This window comes from Tenrec ecaudatus, chromosome 4 (genome assembly GCF_050624435.1).
Source record: "Tenrec ecaudatus isolate mTenEca1 chromosome 4, mTenEca1.hap1, whole genome shotgun sequence".
NCBI classification, from domain to species: Eukaryota; Metazoa; Chordata; class Mammalia; order Afrosoricida; family Tenrecidae; genus Tenrec; species Tenrec ecaudatus.
The window spans coordinates 146,573,059-146,590,355 of record NC_134533.1 but is presented as its reverse complement, the minus strand read 5'-3'; the positions used below and the strand labels follow the sequence as shown (position 1 = coordinate 146,590,355).

Below are 17,297 nucleotides of genomic sequence, written 5' to 3'. Positions count from 1 at the left end.
TACATGGGTTTCAGCTATACCTCTTCCTTACATTCTACCTTTATTTTTAATGTGCCATATTAGAATTGAGGGTGGATGAGTGGGTGGTAAGAGAGAGAATGTTGTTGATCCTGTTTGTCACTACTTCCCTCCTCCCCCAACAGCAATCTCTTTGTCTTAGTCCTGTATTTGTTCCGGAAATGGCAGCTTTCACACATGGACTTTGTTTCACTGCTGCCACCTTGTGGCCCAGGTAGTGATGTTAGACTTCAGTTTGCTTTTATTTTTCCTTTGTCCATATTTGTTTTGTTTATTGCCAAAGGAGTGAAGCTGATCTGTTTAAGATCTGGAGTGTTTTTAGAATATGTTAAGATTACACAGTGGTTGAGACTTTGAGACTGGAGCCAAACTGCCAAGGTTCAAATTCTGAGACTGCTATTGTGTAACTACAGACGAGGTACTGAACCTTCTTAGTCAAATTTTCCTCAGCGTCATAGTAACTATTTTCTATTATATTAAAAAATTTCAAAAGTGAGCTCCTACCCTGGAAAGTATTGCCCTGGGATAATTTTTAAACCTTAAACCAAAAATGTCAAAAAAATTTAAGAAACAAAAACAAAGTTTAACAACTAAAGAAAAGGTCCGCAACTTTCAAATGTTTTGTTGTTGTCAGAAAACATAGAAGTACGTGGAGTAATGTACATTTTAGTTACAGTGATTCCCTTACTGCCATCGGGTCAATGATGGCTCAGGTAGAACGGCCCCTGTGGGTTTCAGACTGTAAACCATTGACAGGAGTAGCCCGTCTTTCTCCCGCAGCTCCGCATGGTGGTTTTGAACTGTTGACCTGCACATCCCTGGGCTCCTTGTGACAATGATTACATTCTTAAATTGTGCAGCAGCCCACACCCTCCTTTTCCAAATTGTTTCTCCTTCATGAACGCAAATTCCACGCCCCCTGAGGTCCCCATCTACCCTGAGGAGTTGCTGTCGCTTTGATGGAGTTTAGACAGCTCTTAAGGACAGTGCCTAAGTGACATTCTTTACTAGTCAAGCTAAACTATGGTTCTGTTTTAAGAAGCCTTCAGGGGTTACTAGTCAAGCTAAACTATGGTTCTGTTTTAAGAAGCCTTCAGGGGAGATTTTTGGTTTAAGGTTTACCGATGATCTCAGAGCAGGAGTTTTGGGGTAAGGAATTCATTTCTTAAAGCAGTAGAATTTCTCTTCTTTTTTTTTTTGCAATAGAATTTTTCAATGAGGCTCTAGGACACAGGGGCAGGGCCTCTATAGTTTTCAGTTATCACTTAAAGTCTAGTTCAGAGGAGAAGGAGCCCTTTCTAAGGAATGGAAAGCGGTGTGTCATTAATGAACCCTTTGAGCCTTTGTGATTAAAAGTGAGAAACCCCAAAAGCTCACAGTCACAGGACCTACCTACCCCTCCTTTGCACTTGTGAATTGGAAGGCTTTTCTTCTCTCATTATCTCCCTCCTCTCTTCCTGGGGTGCTATTTCCTCTCCTGGCCGCCCCTTCTCCCTCCTTTCCATAGTCCTTCAGCTCTGCGCACTTTGCATGCATGTGGGATCAAAGTGAATACCCCCACAGGCGCCCAGCAACCGCTTAGTTAACGCGATTGTGCTGAGCTCTTGGTTTCCTGTTCTCTGCGGATGAAGGGTCTCCAACCAAAACCAAACTCACAGCCGATGGATGAGCCAGCCGGTACCGACTGACAGCTACCTTACAGGGTAGGGTGAAACTGCCCCTGTGGGTGCCAAGACTACAGCTTTCTCCCAAGGAGCAGCTGGTGGTTTCCAACTGCTGACCTTGCAGTTGGCAGCCTACTGAGTAATGCCCTACGGCGGGTGGGAATCACAAGGCAGTGTGGTATAACCTCTGTGGAAGAACCTGCTGAGGCCGTTGTTACTATGTGCCATCGAATTGGATCTGGCTTTGCACAACAGAACTACACACAGCTTGGCCCTGCTTCATCCTCACAGCCATTACTGCGCGTGAGCCCACTGTTGCCTCAACTGTGTCAGTCCATGTCCGTGAGGGCCTTCCTCCTTTTCACTTGCCCCTCGGCTTTAACCACACCCGGTGTGCTTCGCCAGGGATGGCTCTTTCCTGACAACATGTCCAAATTATGTAAGATCAGGGCTCACTGTCCTTGCTGGGCACCCAGGAGCTGTGCAGTGCAGGGGGAGGGAGTCCTCCAAGAAGCTACCCGGGTCTCTCACCTCGAGGCTCGGTAGGAGCTTGGTGATAGGCTGAGGGTCTACCACCATGCGTAGATGAGTATCCGAAACATACACAACTAATTAAGTTAGTATCACGTCTCTTAAACATGCATGCACACACCAAATGTTACATTTCCCCTTGACTAGTATGACTCCCAATTTCATCCTCCCTTTTGTAGAAAGGGCCCTTTGCTAGAAAGGGCCTCTCCATCCACCCCAGGCCCACCCTCTCCTTAGAAACTGGGCAGTCAGGCAGGTAGGGGAAGCTGTGACTAGTAATTCAATGATTTGAGTTGTTTCACTTTGAGCCGAAAATCTAACATATCCTAGAGGGATCGTTCTTGGCAGCTTCTGCAGTCATTTTGAGAATTGCTGTTTTTTTCTGGTCATTTATACATTTTCATTCATATTCTTAAGTTGTCACTTGGATGTTAGAACATTAAAAATGAATTTTTCCTCACTTTGATTTTTTGGCTTTCCCAGTTGCAAAGAGGATTTGGAAATGGAGGCTCTGTTGGAAGGAATGCAAACGCGAGGACATGGCGGGTAAGTTCACTTCTGACCCTAAGCTTTGCGATGCATTTTAAAAGGCATATCCGAGTTAGGCCTCTGGTGATACTGGGTGTTGGGTACAGAAGTGCTGAATGCTAAGCAGATCCGTGTTCTGTATGTAGACAGTGGCTCTCCTGGGGTGTGTGCCTCACCTCAGAAATGTGAAGCTGAATGCCCGTCTTCACCCCAGCTTGAGTTTTTAGTTGGGAAAAGGAACTGACACTAAGCTCCAATCCTGGTGCCATTTGTTTTCAAAAAGCATTTGCACTTTAGAAGTGACAGCTCTCTGTGGCCACTGCCTGGGCCCTCTGAACCAAGCACACCTGTGATGCTTGCCTCTTTGTCCAAGCCCCTCTCTACTACAAGCCGCTGCATCATCATGAATCTCCTGAAACTTGGGAGGCCATCATTTCCAATAGCAAGGTAGACTGTGGCAAATTAGTAATAAGGTGGAAAGACAAAGCTGAAATAAATCTGGCCCAAGGGTGAATTTCTTGAAATAGCTCTTACAAGTATATTATTGTCTCCCTGGCAGGTATTTTGATAGCTTCTAGCCCTTCTATTTTGTCTAGAGGAGAATGCACTCGTAGGCTTGCCTGCACCCTTCTTGCAAGCGTCTGGGAAACACCACTAAAGAGTACGTTGTTGAGTGTGGGAGTCTCACTCCACAAGCCAGAATGAAAATATCAGGCTTGTGTTTGACCGCGTGACGCAGTCTTCAGGTTGACCTCTCAAGATGCCATCGAATCGATTCCAACTTACAGAGACCTCACAGAGGGAGTAGAATTGCCTCTGTAGGTTTCTGACACTGTAACTCTCTCTGCCAGAGTAGAAAGTTTCATCTTTCTCCCTTGGAACAGGTTAGGGTTTCGAACTGCTGACCTTGCAGTTAACAGCATAACCACTAGTCCACCAAGGTTCCTTTGCAGTAAGCTATCATCTTGTTATATGAGTATAAAAAAACCAAAGCTCAGAAAACCCATTGTCTACTTTCATTAACTTATTTATTGAAATTGTTCTATTTTAGGACATTTTGATTTATTTTTACACATCTATCTAGTTAGACGTTCTGTGTGTTCTAGTCTAGTTACATGTTCCTAACGTTCTGCCTATTTATAGGGGGTTTTTGACATCCTGTGAAGCAGAACTTCAGGAGCTCATGAAACAGATCGACATAATGGTGGCTCATAAAAAATCTGAATGGGAAGGTCAGACACATGCTCTCGAAACTTGCTTGGACATCCGTGAACAGGAACTTAAGACTCTTAGGAGTCAGCTGGATATGAAGCATAAAGAGGTAAAACAGTGGATTTATTCATTTTTTGGCTAGTTTCCTTTGAAGTAAAACTTGGTTTAAAAAGAACGTTTGTGTACTGATTCGGGTTCTGCATTGTCTTTCATTGTCATTCAGCTAGCACAACAGCGTATTGTGGGCATGCTTAGGAAGGCGGTGGTTAGGTGCCATCAGCTCTGCCCCGATGTACACGGGAGGAAACTCGGCCTGGTCCTGCAGCACCCTCACGGTCCTTGCTCTGTGTGAGCCCATGGGTGCAGCCCCGGTGTCAGTCCATCGCATTTGGGGCTTTCTCTTTTCAGTGACCCTTAATTTTACCTAGCCTGATGGCCTTCTCCAGGGACTGGTCCCTCCTAACAACATGTCGAGAGTACATGAAACACAGCCTCGCCTCTTTCCTTCTAGGGAGCGTTCTGCCCATTCCTCTGACAGCCCGTGGCAGATGCAGTATTCTTTCCCACCGCCATGATGCCAAGGCCTGCGTCCGTCTTTGCTCTTGCGTATCTCTGTCCAGGTTTTGCATGCCCGTGGCCTGTTGAAGCGGGCACGGCCTGACAGGCGTACTGGATCCTCAAGGTGACAAGTACAGTGGGCTTGCCCAGTGCACGCATTGCTTGGCTTCGTCATTGCTGCTGCCATGGGCCTTGATTGTGGACCCATGGGAAATGCAATTCTTAATTTCACTCTTTTCTCTGCTTATCCTGATGCTGCTTACTGATTCAGCTCTGAGAATTTTCTGTTCTTTTTAATGTTAAAATGTAATCTATACTGAGTACTGTAGTCTTTGATCTTTATCAGTAAGTACTGAGGTATGTCATCTGCTTATTCCAGGTTGATAGTAAGTCTTCCTCTAGACCTGTTGTGCATTCTTCACAGAATCCAGCTGCTTGCATTGCTTATGCTGAAAGGATACAGCCCTGACAAGCTCCTTCCCTAATTCAACCCACGAAGTTCATCTCCTTGTTTTCTTCTAACAACTGCCTTGTAGTCTATGAACAGGTTCTCCAAGAGCACAATTAAGGGCTCTGGAAGTCCCATTATTTGCAATTTTTTTCTCCACAATTTTTTGTTATCCATATTTATCATGACCCACACATTCAAATATCTGCATAGCTGGACCAGTAGAGATCTTTCTGATATTCTGTGCTTTCAGCCAAGATGCATCTGGCATTCACAATGCTCTCTCTCTTTCTGCAGTCTCTTCTGAATCTGGCACTTCCCTGTCAGTGTTCTGCTGCATCTGTTTTTGAAGGATCTTCACAGTTTTACTGTGTAATGTTGATGGCATTTTAAAAGAATGTCTGCATTGTGTTGGGTCCCTTTCTTTGGAATGAGCCTAAGTGTGGGTCTCTTCCAGTCAGCCAGCCAGGTCATTGCCGTCCTGGTTTCTTGGCATAGGTGAGGACTTGTTGAAGTATCTTGACTGGCGGTCTCTTGATTTCTGGAGGTTTGTTTTTTGCCAGTGCTGCTAGTGTTGCTTGGACTCTTTTCTTCAGCATTGTCAATTCGTGGTCCTGTGCTACCTTTTAAATGGTTGAACAGTAACCAGTTCTGTCTGCTACACGAGTCTCTGTATTTCTTCCACCTTCTTTTGAAGCTTCCTGTGCCGTTCAGTATTTTGCCAATAGGATCCTTGATTATTGCAACTCAAAGCTTCAATTTTTTCTGTTAGTTCTTTCAACCTGAGAAATGCCAAACATGTTTTTCACTTTGGGTTTAGCTAAAAAATAAAAACAAACAAACAAATCCTCAAACTCACTGCCACTGAGTGGATTCTGACTCATAGCAACCCTGTAGAGTAGGGTAGAACTGCCTCTGGGAGCTTGCAAGACTGGAATCTTTCCTGGAGCAGTGAGCACTCCTCCGTCCCATGGAGTGGGGCTTTGAACTGCTCGCCTCGCAGCCCCGCGTGAACCACGAAGGCAGCTCTCACTGCCGTCCACAGCCAGCTGCTGCTTTACGTCTCCGAGGACAAGACAGAGCAGCTCTAGTGTCTTAGTTAAGAACACTCTCGTATGTAGTGATGTCTAAGTTGTTCATTTTGTTAGAGCCCCTCTAAAGAAATTCCTATGTGCATGAATATGAGAATTTTTAACCACTCCAAGGCCAAGTTTAACTAATTCCTGTGGCTCAGTTTGTATGTCAGGGCATTGTTGCCTTCACTTAATACCCTAAAAAGAAATGAAAGGTTGGAGAGAATAGTTTCCACAGTAAGGATTTGAAGATTGCAAGTTTCGTCTGGGGACTTAGAAGAAGCGGAGAATTACGGCAGTGTGGCAATTTGCTGCTCCAGTGGCTGGCCTGCTGAAAGTTGATTACGTTTCACCAAGTATTGCACGTTTACCAAACACTGGTAATGGAGTCTATTCCATGGGGTTTGTGAAATTGTGTTGCATTAAAACACTTCTTTCAAGTGAGGGCTATAATATGTTCATAATCCACTTTGAGCAATACACGATATAAGAACTAGAAACAGGGCGTTACGTTTCTATCATTCTAATTTACTTGGATGGTTAGGTCCTAGGAGCAGTCAGCCCTCTGATGTCAACCCACCCTCTGCCATCAATTCCTTCTGAGTTAGAGCGACCCTTCCTTTTGGATTTCCATAATGATCAATCTCACAAGAGCAGCCAGGCCTCATTTATACCCCCAGCAGCTGGGGCCTCAAACTGCTGAACCTGTGGCTAGCAGCCTAATGTGTAACCAGTGCTACTCAAAGAGCTGATCCACATGGAGGTGAGGAGCTGGCATCAGAGTGTCAGTCAGCACTGTCTTTCATCAAGGAGTTTTGTTCAGTAAAAGTGTCAGTTGAACTAAACATTGTGTTTAGTGGCAGTTGATTTACATTCTGCCTCAAGCTCATTTATCTCTCCATGGATGGCTGTTTGTCTTTGTAACATACAGCAAATAAAACTGGTTCTACAAAGGCTCATAAGGAAAAGCAGTGGCCACCTGCCCCACCTTGTAAATCATTCTATGAAGCAGTCATTTCAGTATTATTAAATATTTATTTTGATATTCACCCCAAATTTCTAAATACCCTTGCTCCATTTCTTGATTAGCCATTAGCTAAGACTTGCTACTGTGCGACATGAGCGCTTTTCTCCCTCACATGCGGTTCCCACCCTCTCATCCTGCTAGTCTTATGCATTGTCATTTCATAGTGGAGTCAGATCATAAAACTGTGGTCAGACTTGTTTTTTATATTGTGTTTTCTCGAAAATTAGCAACTCATTTTTATTTGCTTTAGATGTAATTCATTATAAAATTTCTGACGTAAATAGAAGTCTTCTGTCCGCATGCAGATAGGTGTCCACAAATCAATTCATTTTCTTTTTCATCCTCCCTCCTCCCTGCCCAGGCCATCTTTTCGATAGCTTGCCATTTGCACATATGGGTAGGTTACTCTCTAGGGAGGAGCCCAGGTGGTGCAGTAGTTAAATCACATGGCTGCTAACTGAATAGTTGGTGAGTTCAACCCACCAGAGCTTTTATCTCTTATCTTTACTTGTGCACATGCTCCAGTCTAGCCCGCGGTGAAAGGCAGTACTAGGGTCATGATAGTGGGGGGTGAGGAAGGCTCAAGGAACCAAAGGAGTATTGGGTGTTTTATCGGAGCTTTACTTCGCCCTGGGGTTGACTCATCCCTTTCCTTGTGACCCTTCTGTGAGGGGGGGCGTCCCATTGTCTACAGATGGGTTTGGGGTCTCTCCTCCAACCCCCCCTTGTTATCAACGATATGTTTGTTTGTTTTGGGCCTTTTGATGCCTGTTACCCAATCTTGTCGACACCTCATGATCTGGTGTGCTTCTTCCACGTGGGCTTGTTGCTTCTCTGCTAGATGGCTGATGTCTTGTACCAGGAGGGCAAGCATCGCAGAATGCCAGTTTGTTAGAACAAAGTGTTCTTGCATTGAGGGTATGAGCAGAGGCCCAAAGTCCATCCACTCCCTCAATGTATTACCATAGAAATATATGTACCTAGGCCAATACCTCTATTTTTATAAATTCATTTATTTACATGTGTACACTCCTGTGCTATACCTCTATCCATAGCTTTGCGTCCCAGATCGTTCTGCTGTTTCCTTTCACCTCCCTCCTGCCCCACCATCATGCTCATCCTACATTGCCTCAGTCCTTCCTCCCAGCTAGACTGCTGTTGCTCCCACACCCCCGGGAGCTCTGCGTCCTCCTCATTGATTTTAATTCCCTAGTTTTCCTCTGTGGCAGTTGTTTGCTCACCACTCCCTTTCCCTGCCTCCTTCTCTCCCAAATCCCTGTGGGACGGTCGGTCCCATTGCTTTCTCCTCAAGCTTGCTTCCCGTGTCTATCTTATATAAGTAGGCAAACCAACAATAACAGAGACCAAACAAAAAGAAAACAAAAGATTGGAAAAAAAGAAAGAAAGGAAAAAAGACCCATAATTCCAGGTCTGTCCACTGACCTTTATGACTCCCTACTGGTCTTGGGGGAATTCCAGGAGCTTCTCCTCCTAGCCTGCAATCTATTTTGGGGGCTCTTCAGGGGCTTTGTTTTGTTCCCGTTGCTGATCTGTTCCCTTCTTGGTTCACCCTGCTGTGGGGAATTCAGACTGATAGTGATGTTCTTGATGTCCTCCCTCAACTCATCACGCTTTCTGTCATTAGTGTTCAATACATTAAATCTGTTCTTGAGATGATTTTGAAATTCATGTGGGATAGACTCAAGATCATATTTTGGCTGGGGTGCACTTACTTTCTTTTTCTTCACCTTCAACCTGAACTTAATGGAATCAATTGATGGCCTGATTCTAACTGCTACTGTTGCGCTTCCCCATGGTCTCTTCAAGCCACAATGTTGTCAATTTGATTTCTTTGTGGTACATGTGGAGACGCCTATGTGTATAGTTTTACTTTGTGCTGCTGAAAAAATGTATTTGTTATGAAAAAAGTTGTTGGTCTTACAGAATTCTATCACGTGATCTCCAGCTTTGTTTCCAACTTTTGCATTCCATTCACCAGTAATTATCAATGCATCTTAATGACCTATTTCATCAATTTCAGACTGAAGATGGTGGTAGAGTTCATTGATTTCTTCATCACTAGCTTTTGTGTTTGGTACATAATTTGAATAGTAGTTGTACTAGTTGGATTTCCTTCCATTTGGATACATTTAATCCTATCATAGACTTTAAGCTAGGTCTTGAAATGTCCCTTTTGACAATAAATCCAACAGCGTTCCTCTTGATCGTGTCATTCCCATATCATACTAAAGCAGATGATTTTCTGATTCGAAACGGCCAGTCCATTTCAGGCTCATTAACACTTTTGTCCTCACCTTGATTGTGCCCATCAGCACATGAAGATCCCAAAGGGTCTACTTCGCAAGGGCTTTACTCCATTCACATCACCATGGTCTAACCAAAAGATAAAAAGTGATCAAGCTACAAAACCAAACCACTGCTCCTGAATCATTTCTGATTCATCATGACCCTGTAAGACAGCCGAACTACTTACTATACATCTTTATGGGAGAGGACTGTAAAGTCAACTGAACTCTACTGTATGGCGCTCATAAAGATACAGCAAGGTTGAAAGTAAAAGGCCAAATAAAAGGATATGCGAAGAAGCTTTACAGCTTGTATAGCTATGTTCACATCAAAACATACGGGACGCAAAGAGCATTACTTAACATAGTGAGCACCTCATTGTGAGAAAATGCAAACTTTCAGTGTACATAATTGTAATAGATACTTTGTGTTTTCTGCCACATCCCTTTGACCCCCTCATTTCATCTTGGGTAAAACAAAGCCCATGAAAGCTGAAACCTGTGTAAGGCACAAACTGGTCAGAGTAGGCAAATTCTAATAGTTTCCCCGAAAACTAGCTATAGAAATACTGTAAGAATACATCCAACAAAGGCGGGGACGTCGTGAGACCCAGAGAAACAGGCCATGCTGCTGCGCTCCAGCTCTGACAGCTTCCCTGCACAGTGCTAGCGTCCCGGGTCCTCTGACGGCTCTCTGGGGTCCTGCACAACTGCTCGGGGACCTAGGGGTCGGGAGTTCACAGCCCCACCGCAGTGCCCAAGCAAGTAGAAGGCAGGGAGGGAGGGAGGGAAGCCCGGGGCTAGATTTCTCAGCGCTTTGTTCCTTTGAGGGACAATCCTGAAACAACATCTGTCAAGTCCCTATTATTTTCACTTTCTTACCACTTTTATTCTAAAGCTCTTATTATAGGAAGGACTAGATGTTGGTGGACATTTGGGGTCTCATTCCTTAGTCGTCTCGGTTCCCTTTACTGATCAGTGACTTAGTCAGTGTTGCATAACAATCGACCATACAGTTCATTGGGACTTGAAGCTCTCATTTCTCCGCTTTAGGGTCAAGATGCTCCATTTTCTGGCAGGGCGAATCCTACATCACTGCTCTTCGTGCCTTTTAGAACAGCGTGTCCAGAACATTTCTTTCTTTTTCCTTACTCTTTGGGGATGGATTTTATTGCCAAGCAAATCTTGTGGAGCAGTTCTACTCTAGCACACGGGATCATGATTCAGAATCGGCTTTCTACCTAACAACAAGGGCTCGTTTGTTTGTTTTGATGTCTGACTTATTTCACATAGCATGTTTTTAAGACTCAAACCGTTCATAGTGTGTGTCAGAACTTCATTTCTTTAGAGGGTTGGATACTTTCCTGTTGTATGTCGATACTTCATTTGATGATCCATGTATCTTTTGATGGCTACTTAGGTGTCGTCCAAGGCTGTTATGAATGACGCTGTTTTGAACATTGGTGTACTCTGTTTTCAAGTATTTGGGGATGTAGCTATGTGTATCAATTGCTGTGTCATGTGATCGTTCCAAGACAAACAAATCTGTCTGGGAAGATATACAGCTAGAATCCTCCTGGGAAGCAAGACTAGGGAGACTTCACCTCACATACTCGGGACATAATACCCAGAGGGCCCAGTTCCTAGGAAATGATATCATGCTTGAGTCACTGAAAAATAACCTGGCCCCCTCTCAATGAGCTCGATTGATACAGTGGCTGCAACAGTTAGCTCAAGCGTGACAATTGTGTGGCAGGTACTGGAGTGGGCACTGTTTCTTCTGTTGACAGAGGGTCCTTATTGAGTCAGAACTAGCTCAACAGCACTTAACGGCAACATCATGATTCTATAACTTTTTGAGGGACGTTCAAATTTTTTAATATCATGAATACACCATTTTACATTCCAAACAATTCATAAGGGTTCTGTATCCTCATGAACACTCTGTTTTTATATTTTTGTTTTTATAATAACCATTATAATGCATGTGAGGAGATACCGCATTTTGTTTTCTTCAATTTCTTTTATTTAGATTTTTGTTAATTTCTTTCAGCAATGTTTTGTAATTTTCAAAGTACAAGTCTTTTACATTCTTGGTTAGATTTATTTGCAGGTATATTATTCTTTTAGATGCTATTGTAAATGGAGTTCTTCATTTTCTTTTCAGATTGTGTACTACAGGTGTATAGGAAAGCAGCTGATCTTGTATTTGATGTGAATCTTTTTAAAAAGTAAATCTGTTCTAAAATCTTTTATTAAAGTTTTCTCTTTTCCATTATATTAATTTATTTATTCTTCTGATTTGATTTTCAGGATCACCTTTTCAAGTTAAGAAAAATCTTAGCATTTTTATTGGAATTTTATTATTTTATTCTTATAAGAGGTTTATTTCTAATTTTAAAAATTAACAGTTCTAAACTTAGAACAAAAAATCATATCGATGTGATGAGGGGGAGGACAGAGTGGAGGCCTAAAGCCCATCTGGAAACAATTGAATGTCCCTGCACAGAAGGTCATAAGGAAGAGACGAGCCAGTCAGGGTGCAGTGTAGCACCAACTAAACATTCAAATTTTCTCTAGTTCTTTAATGCTTCCTCCTACCCCCCCCCCCCTCACACACTCTCATGACCCCAATTCTACCTTAAAAATCCAGCTAGACTAGAGGATGTACACTGGTACAGATAAGAGCTTGCAACACAGGGAATCCAGGATAGGTAAACCCCTCAGGACCAATAGTGAGAGTAGCAATACCAGGAGGGGAAGGAGAAGCTGGGGGGAGTAAGGGGAAACCAATCACAATGATCTACATATAACCTGGGGACGGACAACAGAAAGTGGGTAAAGGGAGACAGCGGTCAATGTAAGACATGAAAAAAAAATTAATTATCAAGGGTTCATGAGGGAGGGAGGTCAGAGGGGATGAGCTGATTCCAAGGGTTCAAGTAGAAAGAAAATGTTTTGAAAATGATGGCAACCTATGTACAAATGTGCTTGACACGATGTATGTATGTATGTATGGATTTTGAAAGAAGTGTAAGAGCCCCCGATAAAATTATTTTAAAATAAATAAATAGATAAAGATTAAAAAATTTGTTCTATTTTGTGATTCCTGTCTCTGTCCCCGCTACCTCTTCCTCTGCTCCTCTCTGTTACTAACTCTTACGTTGTTAACAAGAGGTTTAGAGAACTCCTGATGACTGGTGTGAAACCACTGAGCAAAGGTTAGAGTAACCTGCTGCTCTGAAGGGTGAAGCTGCTTTCCCCGAATAGTGTAAATGCTAAAGCCGAAAACAAGCTCCTCTTGTCTTCGACTCATCTCACTATTCTGCACTTTGATTTATGATCATTATTCTGTGGTCTAGTACATTTTCAGAGTTTTGTCTTATTCCAAAGATTCTTTAGACCTTTTACTTTTTCATGAAATACTTGATGAAAAACATTGGGGAAGATATATCAAGACAAGGAGCAAGTTTCTACCTCAACTGGGAATTTTAGGATAGTTTTTTCCATGTGTTTTTTTTTTTTTGGGTGGCAGTGCTTTGGGTTTTTAAGTAGCTAGATATTTGACTTCCTGAAGAGTGGAGTATTGACATACATAATTTGGGAGCTTTTGCCTGTAGATCAGTATAAAGATTATTGCTATTTTTATGTTTTAGGGATATTGTTTTAATGCAAATAATGAAAAGTGCTTCCACCTATCGGCTTTTAGGTTGGGATATTGCGTCAGCAGGTAGAAGAACATGAAAAAGTCAAGCAAGAAATGGCCATGGAATATAAACAAGAGTTAATGAAACTACACGAAGAAGTGAGATTTTAATTCTGTGTATTTATGTAATTCTCTCTCTTTACTCCTTTGAGAATGTTGTTAATGACCCATTTTCTACTTTATAAAGTGGGAGGCTCAGGAGTGAAATCAATTTTTTTCTGTACTTGAGTCCAGACAAAAAAAATCTTGCTATCGTAATTTCATGCTTGATATTATCTAGAACCGAAATTCTAAAATGTGTTTCTTGGTTGAGTACCTGAAAGAAAAAAAGCTATTTTTATGTAATACTGAAAAATACATGTTTGAAATTAAAATTTTTGAGGTAACTCAGTTTCTGGGTTTTAAATAATGATGATCCAAAGCTTTGAAACATATTTTGAGATTAAAAAGCCTAAAATAAGAAAAATATCAATTTTATTCTTCAGATTTGGTGACACTCATGTTATTTTATTTTCATTCAAATTTATTAATTTCCTGCTTATTGACAATCAGTATTCCCCGCGAGCATGCATTGAGAACCTCAGGCCGTGCATGTGTGCGTGTGCATGCGTGCGCAAGCTTGTGTGGAGGTGGAGGGAGGTTCTTCAAGGCAAGGCTGTTGTCGTAAAAAGTTTTGTTTAAAAAATGATTTTTTCCTCTACTCAGTATATTTCTTAGCTGGGCTTTATTTTCTATATGTGGTTTTAGTTTTGTTTTATATTTTAGCTTGTAAATCCAACGTGTTCTCAGTACATTTTTTAGTAGTATTGTTTAGCACCTGCTCTTGCTTTTATAGCAGTTTGCCTGTCACCACTGTTTACAAATTCTTAAATTGTGACTTGCAATGACCGTCTCTACAGCTAGGCAGACTGAAGAGAAACTACGAAAAGCTGCAAAAGAAGCAAATAAGGGAATCCAGAGGAAACACCAAAAGTCTCAGGGATGATCGCTGTGAAATTGAGAGGTTAACCGGAAAAATAGAGGTACGTTCATAGTAATAATTTGTTCATTTCCTTCTCGTAGGAAAATGCTGTTACTAGTAGTGCTAGTTCCTAAAAGCAGTTTTCTCGCATCTCCAGGTCTGCTACTGAGTGGCTTCCAGGGGGGTGATCTACTGTGCATCCTGCCATCAGCAGGCTCCCTGGGGTTAATGGTGCTACCAGCTGTAAAGGCAGTCCCATCCCGAGAGAGCATTGAGAAATGTGTGCAGACGTTTTTTCGGGTTGTCAGGCGGCTGAGAGGCGCCACTGGCATTTAAGGGGCAGGGACTGGCGTTGCTGAGCATGCCTGGGAATGGCCCCAACCAAAATGTCAGTGCCTCGCCCAGGGAGAATCCGCAATCACCAGGGGTAGTGTCCTTGCCTTTAAGTTAAAAAAAAAATCAGTATATTTCAAGCACCTAACAGAGTAGGGGTTCTGTAAATGTTGAAAGTGTGTGATCATTTTGTCTGTAGAAAACCTTGGTGCTGCAGAGGCCAAGTGCTTATAGCTGCTAACCTGTTTGAATCCGCCAGCTGCTCCTCGGGAGAGACAAGCCAGCTCGCTTCCATCAAGATTGCGGCCTGGACTCCTTCCTCTCTGGAGCAGTTCTACTCTGCCCTGCGAGGTCCCTGTGCATCCGAATTAACCGAGAGCAATGGGCTGGTGGTCTTTTGTATAAGATTGCTTATCCTCACTTCCCATTCTGCTCTAGTTAGCCATGCATGTCCCTTTCTGCTGGCGTGGTTTCTATGAGGACACACTTACCTACACTGACTCCTTGGAGGAGTGAAGGAAGGCACTGAAGTGTTACGACCAAAAGCAGATGGAGGCGCAGCATAAGGCTGTCACACTTCCCCCTGAATCTGTCACTTCTTTCTTTTGTCTGCACCAGCGCTCTCCAGTGTGCATGCAAACCAGAGTGCTTTTCAGGCTCCCAGAGATTCTACGCCCTAGTTATGATGTGGGACCTAGAAATCTGTGTTTCATCAGCTCTCACATCCTAATTTGAGAAATAATCAACATCTTTGTGTGATTTCTTAAAGTTGTTCTTCTGAGGGCACCCTGCCACCCACCCACAAATGCCACAATATTCATACAGTGTAGGGATGATTGACACATTGGCTGGAATAATGGGCGGGCTCAAGCATAACATCAGTTCTAAGGATGGCGCAGGACCAGGCAGTGGATTGCTCTGTTGTACAGAGCGTTGATGTGCTCTAGTGGCTCCATGATTAAGCGTTCTCCTGGTAACCGAAAGGTTGCTGGTTTGAACCTACCAACCGCTCTGAGGGAAGAAGATGTGGCAGTCTGCGTCTGTGTCGACGGACAGTTTTGAAAACCCGACGCGGCCGTTCTTCTCTGGCCTATCAGGCTGCTATGAATTGGAACTGACTCGACAAACACTCTGTGAATCTTGCTGCTTTATTTGAAATTGCATTTGACTCTGAGAACTGCACAGATAATGTCTCTCCTCCAGCCCTGTTGGTAATCTGTTTCCCCTAAATCTCCCATGCTCTTGTTGCTTTTTTTCTTTCTTTCAAACCACTGCTACGCTGTTCTCTTCTTCCTACTTCAGAAACCCCGTGTTTGCATGTCATGTCATCAGGCAATACTCCAACAACCTGTACATGACAGGGTAATTTTGTTATCCCGGGGTTCCTTCCTGACCGAATAGACTCTCCCTCCCTGCTCATTCAGTATCACGCTAAGTGTCCAGAGGGTTTCATGTGGAGTATTCCTTGGCCTCCTTTCCTCTGTGGACCTCCACGTGTCAGCTCCTTATTTCCCTCACCATTTCTTAGTCTTGTCCGGACACTGGCATCCCCTCACTGACTGCACTCAGCAGTCACTTTATTCCCCGGGGGCTACAAACCATGGCTTTTGCCAAATGTTACTGCTACATGACCTCACTTAGCAATACTTAGCCAACTTTTCTTCCATGATTAGTTTATTTCTTCATCATACTTGTTGGCAGAAGCAGTTCCCACCCACTCGCTGCTCTACATGAGACTGAACATGACTAGGCCAAAACACTAGCCATGTGTTTGGCGTGGACTCATCGGCACCCAGCAGCAGCAGCAGCAGCCACGAGTCCAGTTGCTGCCCAGAACAAGGATGCATTTCCTGCCAGTCTCCCACGTTTCCCAGTGACTGTTTCAGGCATCCTTGTCCCTCCTCAGATGCTCAGTACTTCCCCACATCCTGACCTCCGTGATAATCTAGCTCTCTATTTCTCTAAGACACCCGAAGCACTGAGAGGAAAAGGTTCGTAAACTCTCACCACTGTGTCTACCCAACTCTCTGCATCGCTACTCGTTACTCCACCTTCCCTCCTGGGGGGAGTGCTCACGCGCACCAGAAATGCTCCCCTCTGTTTTGTACGCCTGCTTTTTTTCAGCCAGACTTTCCCCCTCCTGGTTTCTCTCTCTTTCTTCTGGCTGCTGCCTTATTTTCTCCTTCATTTTGTAACCAGACGGCTGAACATGTCTACAGTTCCTTTTTCCCAGCCTATACGGTGCTCATTCCAGTTTGGCTCGAGGTTCCTTATCTCAAAGAGCTGTTTACGTGGCCGCACCAAGGCCTGCCACCTCACCCAAAGCAGGCATTTGTCTCCAGTGTTTGACCCAGCCGGCCTTTCTGCTGCGGGAAAACACAGTCTTGGCGTGGCTTCAAGAAGAATTGTACTTCTTGGCTTTCCTCCAACCTCAGTAGCCACAACCTCTTCCCATTGGAATGCCCCTAAGGCCCGGCCACTAGGCATCTTCTTTGGCCTATGTGTGTTTGCTCAGTGAGTGAGCTCATTTAGTCCCGTACCTTCCAACACTGGGATATATTGGTAATTTCCAACTGTATTTATCTCGTCTTCACCTCTCCAGTACAGAGTAATTTCCCACTGCCTGCTTTACGCCTATACTGGGTGTGTCTACAACTATCACAGACTTAGCAAATCCCAAACCCAGGTGTGGCTTTCTCTTCCCTATCAACACCAGACTTCTCGTTCCTGTTGTAGAAGATGGTAGCTCCATTCCTGAGCTCGCTCAAGCCTAAAACTTGGGAGTCACCCTTGCGTTTTCTTTTGTCACATAACCGCCGGAATGGTTCTGTTTAATTATAACATTATTTAATAGTACTTCTCTGCCCAAACGGTAAAGTTCCTTCTCATGAAAAGACTACAGCCAGGAGCAACACACGGCAGGTCTGCTCTG

General features: G+C 43.6%; 1 protein-coding gene across 7 annotated transcripts in view; it reads left to right on the top strand.

Moving 5' to 3' along the window:
* CEP63 (centrosomal protein 63) overlaps positions 1-17,297 on the top strand; it is a 66,635-nt gene that overhangs the window by 12,682 nt on the left and 36,656 nt on the right. For all 7 annotated transcript variants that reach the window (XM_075546896.1, XM_075546894.1, XM_075546893.1 and 4 more), the window contains 4 exons: positions 2,697-2,759; positions 3,885-4,062; positions 13,075-13,170; positions 13,971-14,093. In XM_075546896.1, coding sequence (XP_075403011.1) covers positions 2,697-2,759; positions 3,885-4,062; positions 13,075-13,170; positions 13,971-14,093 — 460 coding nt within the window. The remainder of the gene's footprint in view (positions 1-2,696; positions 2,760-3,884; positions 4,063-13,074; positions 13,171-13,970; positions 14,094-17,297) is intronic.